General features: G+C 34.7%; 1 protein-coding gene across 2 annotated transcripts in view; it reads right to left on the reverse strand.

Moving 5' to 3' along the window:
- Positions 1–15,112, reverse strand: part of exoc2 (exocyst complex component 2) — a 92,639-nt gene that overhangs the window by 32,329 nt on the left and 45,198 nt on the right. The window contains exons 1-3 of one of the 2 annotated variants that reach the window (XM_073856040.1): positions 4,982–5,058; positions 905–1,033; positions 37–213 (exon numbers count right to left, since the gene is read on the reverse strand). In XM_073856040.1, coding sequence (XP_073712141.1) covers positions 37–213; positions 905–1,022 — 295 coding nt within the window. In that variant the 5' untranslated portion in view covers positions 1,023–1,033; positions 4,982–5,058. Of the gene's footprint in view, positions 1–36; positions 214–904; positions 1,034–4,981; positions 5,059–15,112 lie in introns of those variants that run through there. The other variant, XM_073856041.1, reaches the window with a different exon arrangement.

Below are 15,112 nucleotides of genomic sequence, written 5' to 3' on the forward strand. Positions count from 1 at the left end.
TCAAGTCTGTATACGCAAGTTGTGTGCATGTCTCACCAATTCTCTCGGGCTTCAGCACTTTAAAGGAGACCGTGGATGTTCCTCTGCCTCCGCTCCTGGTGGTGACCACAATCTCACCCTTGTCGTCTTTAGCGGGACCCACCCGACACACAATCTTGCTGGCGGACATCCATTCTGCCGTCAGCAAACAGTTATGACCGCAGATGGACAAGCCTGCAAAGGAAGGCAGAGATAAACAGAAAGCAAAAGTTTAGCCGACCTTTAGATGTTTTGCACATGGTTCACACCTATAGTAAGCGGCAAACTCTAAAGTATATTAGCTTTGGGTTTAAATGAAACAAGGGTGGGTAAATAATGACAAAGTTTTACATTTCGGGATAACTATCCCATTAATTTTCAGGATAATGAAATAATGGACTCTGGGAAGCATTTGGTACCATAGAAACCAGGTAATATAAATAAATAAATAAATAAATAAATAAATAAATAAATATATATATATATATATATATATATATATATATATATATATATATATATATATATATATAAATCAATCACAATAATTCATATATTTTACCAGGGCATATCTGTATTATTCGGACACTGAAATTGTATTGTATTATTTTATATATGTATAAATAAATAAATAAATATCAATCACAATAATTCATATATTTTACCAGGGCATGTGCCCAGTATTCGGACATTGAAATTGTATTGTATCTATTACATAATATAAATAAATAAATAAATAAAAAATGAATAAATAAATATAAAAATAAATGAATTAATGAATTAATGTATATGTATATGTAACCTGACAGAATAAAACACATGCATATTTAGTCAAGCATATTTAAATGCAATTAATGTATAAGTGTGTTATTTGCATGAGTAATACCAATGAGATCATTGGGTCCAGTGCCAAGGTTTTCCCCACGAATAGTGACTTTGGTCCATGGCGTGCCCTCATTGGGCGAGATGCCAGTCACCAAAGGGGGCTGGCGGGCACGAGACATCCTTCACACACCTATTAAAGACAGAGTAAAAGTCTATTAAAACTGTGTTGTTTAGGCTCAGCACACTTTCACGTCCCTGTTGAAAGCAGACACATCAAAACATGAAGTACATTGAGTGCACTTAAAAACCAGGCGGCGGAACGCACTGGAGACATGAACAAATAAACCTACTCGGCTCCTGCTGAGAGACCGAGATTCTGGCCATGTGTATGTATGCCGATACAAATAATACACTACACTACATGCTACGACTAGGAGATTTTAGCAAGCCTGGCATTTTTTCCCGTGGCTTTTGCACTGTCACAAATGCTCTCCAATTTACAAACACCCCCACAGAGAAGAGTGAAAGCTACAGGATGGTCGCGTGCAGGACCCCATAGTTGTTTCTGTGTGGTCTGGGAGGGTGTGTTTCTGTGTGGTCCTTCGCATGGGCCAGGGAGAGAGAGAGCGATAAAGGGGGAGAGGGTGATGGTTGAGCTATACAGCGGACCTCAAAGAACCCAACCCAGCGTATGATACATTTTGCCCATGTCAAATTTTAATTGGTTGTCTGAAATAAACATACGCTGCAGGGTGTTTATAGCCTGGACAATGAATCAAATTTAAGCAAATATCGCAATATAGCTTTGTGCGATCACTGCCAGTGAGATTTAATAGATAAATGCGTCATCAGTGGTTCTGAAACTGGGGGCGCGAGATGGTGCCGGGGGGCCAGTTTTATCACATTTTATCATATATTAATTTATCATACATTATGTGTAAACCTCAGAAAAATAAGGTTACTAAGCAACAGCACAACATTGTATAATAATATGTTTTGTTTAATTTACATTCTAAGTTTCGAGATTGTTTATGTCATGAAATTTCTTTGGGGTGGGGGGTGCGAAGGGATGCATCCTCCAAAAAAGGGGCACATACCAAAAAGTTTGAGAACCACTGATCTACATGCACTGTCCTACACCATAAAAAATGTGGCAGTGTGTTTTATTTGTTATTATACATCAAATTTTTTTTTGAAGTTTTCCTATTCTATCAATGCACCGATGATTCAGTTTTAGGCGTAATTTTATAATTACACAAAAAAACTAAAAGAAAGATCTATTAAATGCATTTTAAAGGTTTACATTTAAAAAAATATTGGGATCTTGTTTAAAGTGGCATCTGAAAAAAATTTAAATGATAAAGCCATAAGACACATACATACACTTTTGTGCCCTAACATTTGGGAGTGATTGACTGCTTACATGATACTTGATAGTCTCTAAGGAATAAGAGTCTTGTCCCAGACAAATTACATCCAACTACCCCCCTATCAACACTAAGCCCCCTTCATAAACCCAGTAAGCTCTATACCTACAGCACACACTTACTCAGCAGGAGAAATTAACACCATAGCAGAAGCTTGAACAAACTATTCATCCTACGAGCATCATACTGCAGAATATACATAACAAGTGCAGTCTTAGCCCACATATAAAATTTACAGCAGCAGAGAGTTTATCAAACCCATTCTCATAAAATGTGTATTAATTGAAATTGTGTAAATATTTTGCAATAAATACGCCAAAATTCCAACTTTGCGTGCATAGGATACGCAAGTCCTTCCTGTTGACTATAACTTTTGGTCTCGTTTTATTTATTGGTTTCTCATATGTTTTCTGTTTTTTTAAACCATTGTCACTTGGGTTTGGGGTTACATTTGGGTTTTGCTTTAGGATGTCATTTAATAAATAGGTTTCCATGTTTTGTTTATTTTTAAAGTATGGTTACTTGTATCCCATTCACACAGACCTTTGGTCCCAGAAAATACCTGTAAAATTGCCAGACAAGCGTCTGTGTGAACACAAACACGTCCCGTAAATCTTCTGAGATCGTTGCCGGAAAGAGGACCTAGTAAGATACACGAAAAACCCTCTGTGTGAACAAAAAGCTGAAACAATGCCGTAATGGGCGTGTAATAGTGAGGACGCGCGCATCATCACATCAAAAGTTATGTTATGGTTCAGCTCTTTAAAACGAGAGATCAACATTCACGATGAGAAATGTCGCAAACTACACTGAAGCAGTTATTAGGAAATAATAAATGAGACGCATAAACAATGTGCGTGTCATGGCAACATGAAGTTGGTTCAACTCTTTAAAATGAGGGATTTACAACATTCACGACGAGAAATGTCAGCAAACTGGACTGAAGCAGATATCAGGTAAGTTAGCTCGTCACTTACCATAACCGAGCTGAGGCGGAGATTATTCAGCAGCATAAAAGAATATCGCGCCACGTGCTCATTTGAGCTTATAATAAACAAAAATGCCCGCGCGTCATCCCAACAATATCGTTCAGCTCCTCAAAACGAGGGTCGTAAATGCATATTAACAATCACGATGAGAAATGTCTGAAACTGGATTAAAGCAGAGATCAGGGAGCTCGTCAAATATCCACTCTGAAGCTGAGATCATTCACCAGCATAAAATGTCGCGTCATGTGCTCCTTTATAGTCTTATCATAAACAAAAATGCACGCGAGTGGTTTCTGGAGAGAGAAATAATAAATAATATGCAAACTTAAGACGCTGTGTAGAAGAAAGGGCAGGACTTTAAACAGGTCACGTGTCTTTCCGGGACCTTGCAGATGCCGGCAAATCATGGCAGTGTGAATGAACAAAAAAATCAAACGATCCTGGAAAAATCCATGATGCATTTTCCGTGTATTTTCCGGAATGTCTGTATGAAAAGAGCTTTGGAGTTGGGGTTGGAATTGGGGTTTGGGTTAGGATGTTATTTTATGTTACTGAAACTTGCTGGGAGCCTTTTTTCGTTGGAACATGTCTGTTGTATACAGTTATATGTGACTTTTAAATTATTATTTATAATTGTGACACTGACATTTTTTATTGGGGCCAGTGAAAATTTTGGCAGGGCAAGTGAAAACCTGAACCACAAATTATTTGCGTTGAGCCCTGAATAGTGAGTAAAGATGGCCTATGCAAACTAGTCACTTGGCTGTTGCAAGTAAACGACACATGAAACAGTTTAAACCAATGAATATATCTTAGTATAATATGTTAAGGTATTCCAATTCATCTTATATGATTTCATTCATACACTGAAAATTGCTTTATATCCATTTTAAAATATCTTGGTGGGTCTTGAGGTAGATTATACCCGCCTAGGTGGGTCTTGCAATGGGAAAGTTTGGAAAACACCTGTTCTAGTCCATTAACTAAAAAACAAGACTAGTTATTGTCATTGTATGCACTTATCCTGTTCTGGCCATCAAACTCACATATGACAATCAAAACAAACAACAAAAAGAATCATATTTTAATGTACTGTATATGATCATTACTGAAACTCATCATAGACTCTGTGTTGCATTTCATGTAGCTGCTGATATTTAACATTGTCAGTCTTAAAAGAAGTTTATAACCGAAACCAAGGCGGAATTAAAGCAAAAACAGAAAATGCTCAAATGCTTTGAGACTCAAAACCAAAGCAGATGTTAAATCTGTCATATAAATTAAATCAAATGAGAAAATGTTACTGATCACAAATCAGAGTTAAAATGTGATAATCTATTCCACCACTTAATCAGTGTATGTCTTCAAACAGTGTCAGCGGGTTTTATAATGTTAACGTTTATGTTTGTTTCCGATTATGGACCATATACGTTATTGGGAGGCCTGAAATGACCGTGTCAGCAAAATGGCATTAAAAACACATGCGTTTTTGCTACGATAGGAATTATGGACTAATTTACTTACACTACATTATACTGAGCTTCTAAAAACAAACAAATAGCTCTGACAGAAGATACTTTAGCTAACTGGCTAATGCTATAAACAGACAGAGAAATACACGCCCCAACTGAATAAATACATTAGGATATGAGTTTTTCTAATAACAACAACATTGCTGTGTCATCTGTAAGTTGAGTTGAATAAAATATTGCAATTACTTACAGAAAAACGTGAATGCAGAGGATCTCAATGACGCTTCGGTCCTTTGAACAACACTTCCGGTTTAGATGCCGCTGCCACGCCCACACCCAACGTCACATGACAGAAACATAAATAATGTATCAGACTTGCAGTAAAGACCTGTATTAAACTGTAATGTTGTTTTTAATTTTTATTTCCCACAGTGTATGTTTAAGGTTTGTAAAAGAGCCTGTCATGTCTTTGATTGTTGGTAAAATCGCAGTGTTTGGGACGGAAAAAAAGAAAGCTGAGCACTTTTAACAAACATCATTCATGAATGCACAAATATTACAGCATATATTGCCACAAGGATGTGATCACAATTGACTCCATAAAATTCTGGGATGTTTAATCTCTAAATTAAGTAAAAGATGGATAAAAACAACCATTTGTTAAATTAACCTATATAGAAAATGTCCACAAATGACTAATACATTTTGTCCTGAAACAACCCAGCAGGTTAATTTTAATCAGTGTTTAATTTTGTCCATATTTTACCCAACCATTGAACCATGGTTCAGAGAGACAGACGAATAGATAAAAAATTGCTGTTGATTATTATAAAGCTTGTTATGGAAGTTGCTTAATCTGGAATATTATTTTCATCAATCCGTATTATAATGTAGAATAGTAGGCAACATTTACTTTAATGGTACACATTTTACTTTGGCTTTGTAATTGTACCAAATATATGACAAATTAAATGGGGGACAGTTTAAATGGGACAGTCAAAAAGTGTTCCAATTAAGCTAAATTCACCCTTCTAATTTTATGCAAAGCTCAACATCAAAGTCACTCTGTGCGTCACTCTCACATTAAGATTATGAACCATTTTCACAGTGCATATGGCGTTACTTCCACTTGTTCTGGGAAAGCGCTGCACCATAACACCACACAACACAGACCACCCAAGCATCATTCGCTATTATACCCACTCTTATCGCCTCAAATAGTGCAAGGCATAGATACTTTCCCTGAGATAAGAGCCTTTCAAGCCCTTGGGAAGTCAAATTTTTCAATCATTCTAAACTAATCTGAGGAATCAGATGGAGTTTGACATTTCTGCGGCCTTAACACGCTGTGTTGCGTGTGACGGCACCACAGGGGATGTTTAGCAGTGTAAACATGTAATGAAGCCTCGGCTATTTTCTCAAGAGGGCCACCGCCAGAGATTCACCCAGTTGATTAACAGAGAAAAGGTTAGTAAAATAAGATAACCCAGTTAAGATCTGCACTGTTTGTTTGTTCAATTTACCCACTCTTGATGATCGTTCCACATTCCTGATACGAGTCTTTACATTAAATGGAGTGCCAATTACTACACCATGGGTCACAACACAGCAATAAGAGTGACCAAACAGTACTACTGCACGGACTGAGTGGGACTTTAACAATTTTACAAATGGAGAAGGAAAAGATGTATTTTTTATTATTATTATTACTATAATTATTGTTATTATTATTATTATATAAAACTATTATTAGAAATAAAAATAATATTAATTAAAAGAAGAAAAATAAATCTAATAAAGGAGACCTCATTTTTAGAGATTTTTAAAAATTCTTGACCACATTCAAATTAAGTATATTGTTATACATTATTGTTTTGCATGAATGTGTCTGTCAGTGTGTTCCCATGGGTCCTGAGCCAGCACAGGAAATGTGTGCTTGTGAATACGCTTCCTATCACACACACACACACCAACACACACGCTTCTTTTTACATTTTTTTATTAAATTAGTCACATAGACATAACATCACATAGACATAGTACCATAAAAAGCATTTATATATGGTATATGGTTACCTGCTGTTGTTTGAGTGATAGTATTGCATATTACATTGCTGTAACACTAAAGCATTTCAATATCAATTTATAAATGTAAGTTTCAAGCATAAAATAAATGAAAAAGAGGTTTCTGTTATTATGGCCTGTTATGTACATGCACACAGACACATAATGACAGTGCTGGAATCAAATCTGCAGTAACAAGCAGCTCATGAACCATTTGTACCCAACTTGACCAGTTGAGGGCGCTGCAGAAGCAGGGATTGTGAAAACAGTTTTTTCATTTATCCAATGCTTTGGATCAAACCCATTTCATGTAGTATGCTCTTGAGAGCTTTTATGTTCATGAAGATTCCTTCATTTTTAGGAGAGGTAAATAAGTTTACATAAATAGTTAGCAATACCTAAAAGTATCAGCAAAATTGTACTTTACAAATCAGTCTAACACACACATTCAACTGAAAAATATCAGAATTATTTAAATAAGTTTGCTTTGTGCAACATTCATATTTTATATACATGACTGTCAAGCTACAGGATAGTAAGCTAATCTAAATGTACTAAGTGTGTGTGTTTAAATAAGCTGTATTGTAATGAGCTTTGTATTGAACGAAGGAAATGGGGCTCATTTCCACATTGTGGATAGAAAGGGTACCTGGCAGAGGAAACTATACGTATGCGAGTAGCAAGACATCGGGGTCAGTCTTAGCGAGCTTTTGATCCTCTTAGAAAGGGTGGATGAAAGACATCCTGTACCGCAGAGAATAAAAACGGGAGGTGTCCAGTCACCGTCCAGCACAGCATTACTGTTTTAACAAACCCCTCACAATGTCGCACTATAAAGTACAACATACATGAGCTGCACATGCAGTAGTTTATATAAAATGTAAATACATTTAACAAACTTGTTACAAAATAAATGATATACAGTTACTAAGAAACATTACATCAGCAACATCACAGAGTTTGTCAGATTACAAAAATATTTGTAAGCTTCAAATCCACACTTTTTCCTAGAAGACATAATAAAAAAATAGGCTATATGTTGTTGTTTATTTTGAGAGTTTATGTAAATGCATATTGCTATATAGTTACATATTTACTTATCTATTGTGTGTTGTCTGTAGATATGCAACATCTGACTCTCTCCCTCTCTGTCAAACTGAGATTGTATCTCCACCCACTCTGTGTAAATCACTTGTTATTTTAATGCCAGTATAAACCTGATTGATGTGTCAAACTGCTCACAACTCTCTCACCTTCTGTCTGGCATTCACGAGAGCAGAGACAACATTTGAACTTTATTTCACCTGCAGGTTGTCACATTGCAACACAGTACAATCACACGTGCAAACAAAAGCTAATTGAAGAGGACTCTCTGTGCCATCCACATTTAAAGGATGGAAATGATTTTACTCTGTAGATCATATGATGCAGGCTAACATATAGAAGGCAATGGAAATACTTATTGTTCTCTGGTTTTGTATTTGTGACCTAAGGGAGAAATGTGGGAGAGATAGGAACACGAATAAGAAGATCAATGGGGTGGATGCAAATCAGAGCCACTGTACAATGAAAAACCTTATACAAATTGTAATCATGTTCTGCTTATTGTGTAGATTTTATGTAGATTATTATGTAGTAAAGCAGTTATAAGTTCTGTAAACAAGCAAACGGACCGTAAACACTGTTTATGTGTGTGTTTTTGGTGAATCATAGGATTAATAACCTTTGACGTTTTCCACATTCAACAGGAAATAGAACGGTAGAAATTTGCATTGTGTAATATATTTCATGACCACAACAGTAAGAACAAAATCGTTGTTGTAATGGTGTTTCAGATCGACATTAGTCACTGTAGAAACGATAACTCATGTTTAGTTATCCAAATATGGACATATATACTTCTATTGTTTTCTATAATGCTAATGATAATTACTACAGACTTACCCAAACAAAACTACTTAACATTTTTAGAATAAAAAATTACTTTCAAAATAACCAACTTATAGGAGATCAATGGACATAATCATTTAACTCTTTAAAACACAAACATTAAAGTTCAAAAATTATACTTTCTACTTATACTTCTTACTTATAAGATGATGTCTTTGAAATAATTTTATTATGCAATTCTTAAAAACATTACATAACTAAAAGTAAGTATATATAATATTTACATACAAAAAAATGATGGACTATAAACCATCTCTCAAATAACAGATTTATTTACAGTATATTTGATTTATGTCTAACCTTAATCTAATATTACACCGTGTTAGATGTAATCTGTTGTCTCGGCTTCTCTTCATCATAAATGTCATTCAAAAGATTTATGGGAAACTATATGTTGGCATGACATAGCACTTTACATTGTATTTCAGCAAATTAAACGTTTATATGCTTTGTGGGAGATGATGAGAATATGACTTTTCTTTTTAGCAAAGTCTTGTTTTCATCTGTTAGCCTAGCGCTGCTTTCATATCTGTGTTTATATGGATATGTGTGTGTTTGTGTGTGGTCTGGTCGCTCTCCTGCTATAAGTTTGTTTACAAAAGTTCACATAGATGGCTGTACAGAGCCTGCGGCCCACATTCCAACACTGTGTGTCATGCACGCAACATTCTCTCTCTCGCTCTCTCTCTCTCTCTCTCTTTCTTTCTTAAATGCAATTTAATTTACTCTCTCTAGTATACGTTAGTAGAATTCACTGCCACTCATTTTAAGTAAATTTTACTTTAAAGACTCAACAATGAGCTGCGACATAACAGAGCGTCTGCACTCATTTTCGAGCTACTGTAAATGTTTAGGGGCTATTCAGAGGAAATTTGTCTTACCTCTTTTATTCCCCTTGTCATTACCTGTCTCTTTAATATCTAGTCGTCACTAATTACAGGGAGTGTGAGCAGCTAGCGTGTGTTCAAATGAATTGTTATTGTACATGAAACACACATTTGAATGAAAAGATAAGATGTCTCATTCTGATATCATGGTCCAACCCTTTTGTAAGAGGTGTGTATGTGCGTCATTCCTTTATAGTAACTGGTTGCACTTTACAATAAGGTTGTTTTTGTTAACAGCAGTTAATGGAATAGCAAACATGAACTAACAATGAATAATACTTCAACAGCATTTATTAATCATAAAATCAAAGCGCAACAAACTAACACAAACTTGTTTTGGCATTAACTAACATTAACAAAGATTAATAAATGCAGAAAAATCATATTGCTCATGTTTAGCTAATGCACTTACCGATGTAAACAAATACAAGATTATAATAAAATGTTAACCATTAACTGTCAACTTTATTTTAAACTTGATTTAAATTAGCAAATGTGTATTTTTCACATATCACATTATTTAGCTTGGCTTATTTCTTTCATTAGACAATTATTTTTTATATTATATATATATATATATATATAGATATATAGATATAATATATATATACTGTAGATATATATATAAGTATTCTGCTGGTTTATTTCTCTATTTATTTTGTGTTTACTAACATAACATTTTAATTTTGAGATTTTATTTAAAATAATTTTATGAAAATAAATGTCAAGCCTTTCTTCTTTCATCTCTCTCTTTTTTAATGGTTTATTATTAAACGATATCTAGTCAGTCACATGTATTTTTACAGCACCTTTATACACAAAACCTTGACCCAAGTTCTAGTTTCTGAGCATTGACCATGACCTTGTATCAATGTTGTAAAATACATCAGCCTTATATTGCTGTTAGTATAAACTTAATTGAACTGAAATGAAAATCTATTTTGAATTCCAGTTAAGTTGCTAAATTCAAATTGAACAGGATGCAGAATTGTGACGTAAGTTAAAACAAAATCTTACTTATTTATCTAATATTCCTGCAGTAATACATTCATCAAAAAAAAAAGATCACGTACTGTAAGATCACTAAGGCAAAAATTTCAATGTTGGATGGTTTGAAAAAGTCTAAAAGTTTACAACCAAGTAAAAAAGTGTCAAAGTTTGAGGGCTTCATAGGATTTAAAGACAGATTAATATATCGACTTCTTGCATTTTCAGTTGACTTTCCAATGGGGTGTGGACGATTGAGTAGGTGCAGTGAATGGTTTGTGATGTGCTTTGTGTTTTTAATTATTGTTAGTTTAAACTCTGTACAGCACTTTGATCAACAATGGTTGTTTTTAAACATGCTTTAGAAATAAATATGACTGACTGACTGATTGAAATCCATTTACAAAGGGTACAATTCTTTAAAAAATGTGCCCAACCCTGTAATTAAAAGATGATTAATTTTATGAAATCTAATTTTTCCACAATTTAACTTAAGTGTCTTTTCTACGTTACATAATATCCGAATATCCATCTTACCTACAGTATAAAGGATGTGAGCATGGATTTGTTTGGAAACCATGCATGTACAGTAAGCCTTTGTGATTTAATTCATAACCTTAAACTAAATCTGTAAAAGTAACACGCATTTAACAAGAGGAAGTAATGCTTTCCTGTTGTAAATAATGCTTTGACTTCATTGCTTAGATTATTACTGAAAGTGACTGCTGATAATTGAAAACTTTGATAAATCATAGTCCTGCAATAAAGATAATGTCACTTGTAGTCAAAATAATTTAGATAAACTGGGTTTGTTGTGTGTGCTTTAAGTATATATTGTATATGTATCATGATAGCATAATGCAATAAATCTAACTACAATGCCAAGTTTAAAAACAGTTTAGGAGACAAGAAGCATAAACAAAAGAGAGAAAACATCTTGCATCCCTTAACTCAGTGTCCTCTTTTTTAAAACATGGCTTGATATTAACATGATCATATTAAGTATATTAAAATATTTTTATTTATATACTACTTCAATAATTTAATTTCTAACATATTCTAATATTAAACTTTAACCACATACATATTAAAACAGTGAATAATATACACAGAATTTGCACATACAGAAGTCTCGCACTTCTTTTGTGTTTCCGATAAAACACCAGCAAATACAAGAAAAGTAGTGGATTATTCAGCGGTTCAGTCTAATCCTGAAGTGAAAGCGTATGTGAGTGTTTGAAAGATGCAGTGAAGAGAGAAAAAGTGTGGGGGTGAACATGTGTGTTTGTGCCTTTAGAATTACGCTGTAAGCTATTACCCGAACAGAAACCGATTCCAGAGACGGACAAAAATTAATAGATGCAGCGACAAATAAACTTCCTGTACAATTCTCATTTCCACATGCAAGGACAAACACACATTATTGTAACAACCATTATTGGTAAATCACTAAGCCCTGCTGCCCAGCTACACACACAACAAAAAAACATGAGAAGACAAAGAGCACCATATTCAGACTTCACCAAAAACTGTACATTTTATGATTTTGTGGCATGTTTATTGTCGTCCACATGTCTGGACATTGGTCAGATGAGGATACGTTGTGATATCTGAAATGCTAAAAGTGATGTTATCGAAATAAAGTGGATGCAAATACATGATGAAACGTTCACCCATCAGTCACTGTTGCCCTACTTTAAGTATTTATAGTATGTGTAAATCATAGTATATTAAGTCCAAGTGGGCGGAGCAATGTTGGCAACATGCGATGGGGCGTAACCTGTCAGAAAAATGGTCCTAAGCAGTCACTGGGACAGTACCCCTTAAAACATTCTAATATGTTAAATTAAAGGAACAATGAGTATACATTTGGTACCAATTGGTAACTTTAAGGTATACTTTTGAGGTACTAATATGAAGTGAAAATACTGCCCTTATTGAAAGATATAGAGCCTATTTTTTGGCTGATAGTGTACAGTAGTCCATATCATTGAGAACATACGTGAAACCTTAACAGAACGTCAAACTGAAATTATGGCAATGTACCTTAATATATATATATAACACAATTTTTGTTGTTGTCTTGGGTAAAGCAAGGTAATTTTATGTGTGTGTGTAGTTTTTTTTACTGGCTGCAACTTCACTGTCTACATGGACACTGAATCTCAAGAATTTTAAAGGGACACTCCACCTCTTTTCGAAAAGATGCTCATTTTCCAGCTTCCCTAGAGTTAAACACTTGATTTCCACCGTGTTGGAATCCATTCAGCCGATCTCCGGGTCTGGCGCCAGCACTTTTAGCCTAGCTTAACATAATCCATTGAATCTGATTAGACCATTAGCATTTCGTTAAAAAATAACCACAGAGTTTTGATATTATCCCTATTTGACTCTTCTGTAGTTACATCGTGTACTAAGACCGACAGAAAATGAAAAGCTGTGATTTCCTAGGCAGATATGGCCAGGAACTACACTCTCACTCTGGCGCAACAACCAAGGACTTTACTGCCGTAACGTGGCAGCAGCAGGCACAATGATATTACAAAGCGCCTGAAACAGTCCCCTGCCATTGAAAGTAACCAAGGGGACTATTTTCGGCAGTGCGTAATATCACTGTGGAAGAGTCAAGTTTTAAATAACAAAATATCAAAACTCTTTGGTTATTTTTTAGCGCAATGCTAATGGTCTAATCAGATTCAATGTATTGTGCTAAGCTATGCTAAAAGTGGTACCACCAGACCGGGAGATCAGCGGAATGGACTCCAAAACGGCAAAAATCAAATATTTAACTCTAGGGGAGCTGAAAAATTAGCATTTTTCAAAAAAAATTGGAGTGTCCCTTTAACAAAAAACATGCTTGGGTTTCGTTACAGGTAAATTAACCTTTGGGTTTAGATGAAGGTGGAACCTTTAGAATTGAACTTTAGTTTATTTCAACAGAATAATGGGATTGTGTTTATAGCAGTGGAGAAATTAAGGGCCCAATTAATCAGATAATAAAATAATCAGTTTGACAGAAAGAACGTAGAGAAGAAAAGTCCAAACACACCTATGTTCCACACAAACACAAACATGCGTCAGATTCGTGTCTAAGGTCATGTAAACTTCCAGAGATGATTTGAAAGCCATATAACTACAAAGTGATTTACTTAGGTAAACTTTAACCTTGAAGATTTGCTTCTGTACAGACCTTTTAATACTGTATTCCACACATAAGAATACATTTATAAGTACATGGATTGGTATTAAGTCCACCTATTAGTAATAAATGTATAAATCATACAAAGAAATCAAGATCAATTCAATACACATACCCCCTTATCTCTCATTACACTAATCAGTATGTTTACATAATTTTACGAGCCCACTGCTATAATTTATATGTTTATCTTTCCCTCTGATTAGCTGCATTTATACAGGACTTCATGTTAAAGCTTTATACACTGGAAACCGCTGAGTGAATGACGGCCAGTGGCCAGCTGACTGCTAATAAAACCAGTTCAGACTTGTGCGTCTGTCAGGCAATGTTTACTCGGTCATGTGTGCAATGTCAGAAAAGGTCTGTGTATGAGAGGCTAATTTTATAGTTAGAAATATTCACATTTGGGATGCTATTTCAGCCACATGTTGAAAGACACAGTTCATAACAAAGTGCCAAAACTGTGCTGGATATTCAACCAACCATTGTGAATCAAAACCATTTGGTTAGTGTCTTTTTTGGTTTGGTTTCTTTTTCTGCATAATTTAAGTGCTGTGATATAAACGTGCTGGCTATTTAAAGTGTATTTACACAAGAGATGATGTGTACTGTATCGTTCTTCTTTTCATGTTTATAATGTTTGAATGTACTGTACAGACAATTGTGCTACAGACATTATGAACATGATTTATGGGCATTTTAAAAGCTAACCTAATCATACATATTCTGCAACATCCAAACAACGGTGGATAAATTGTACAATTTCAAAGATTTGGGAGCTTAATTAAAACATGGATTTTATCAGTAATTCCTGCTATAGTATGGAAGCTAAGAAGAAGAAGAAGAGAGGAATGATTGAAAACTTTTACATTTTAATATGCTCCTGTAATCCTTTAAAGGCCGCAACACAGAAATGAAATGATGAAATGATAGCTTTGAAAAATAAAAATGCGAAATGCTTGTTTACAAGGACCGTTTCATGTGATGCCAGCAAAATTCAACAGTGATTATAATAATGAGAAAGACACATTAATAGCAGGAAAAACTTGAGAATGGTGCTTAAAGACAATCACAGAGCCAAAGAATCACAAGTGGAAGCAGTAAAATGGCGTAAATAATGTCCTTTAAATGAATGTTAATCAATAAGTTAGCAAATTAACACTATAATTTTTCTCCCATAAATGCACAATTACACTATTGTGCAAAAAGCATTTTTGGTCATGTAGAGATATTACATGCGCTACAGCGGGAGGGTGGTACCCGAAGAGTTAAAGGTGTAGCCGAGGATTTTCTC

This window comes from Misgurnus anguillicaudatus, chromosome 18, assembly GCF_027580225.2.
Source record: "Misgurnus anguillicaudatus chromosome 18, ASM2758022v2, whole genome shotgun sequence".
Taxonomy (NCBI): domain Eukaryota; kingdom Metazoa; phylum Chordata; class Actinopteri; order Cypriniformes; family Cobitidae; genus Misgurnus; species Misgurnus anguillicaudatus.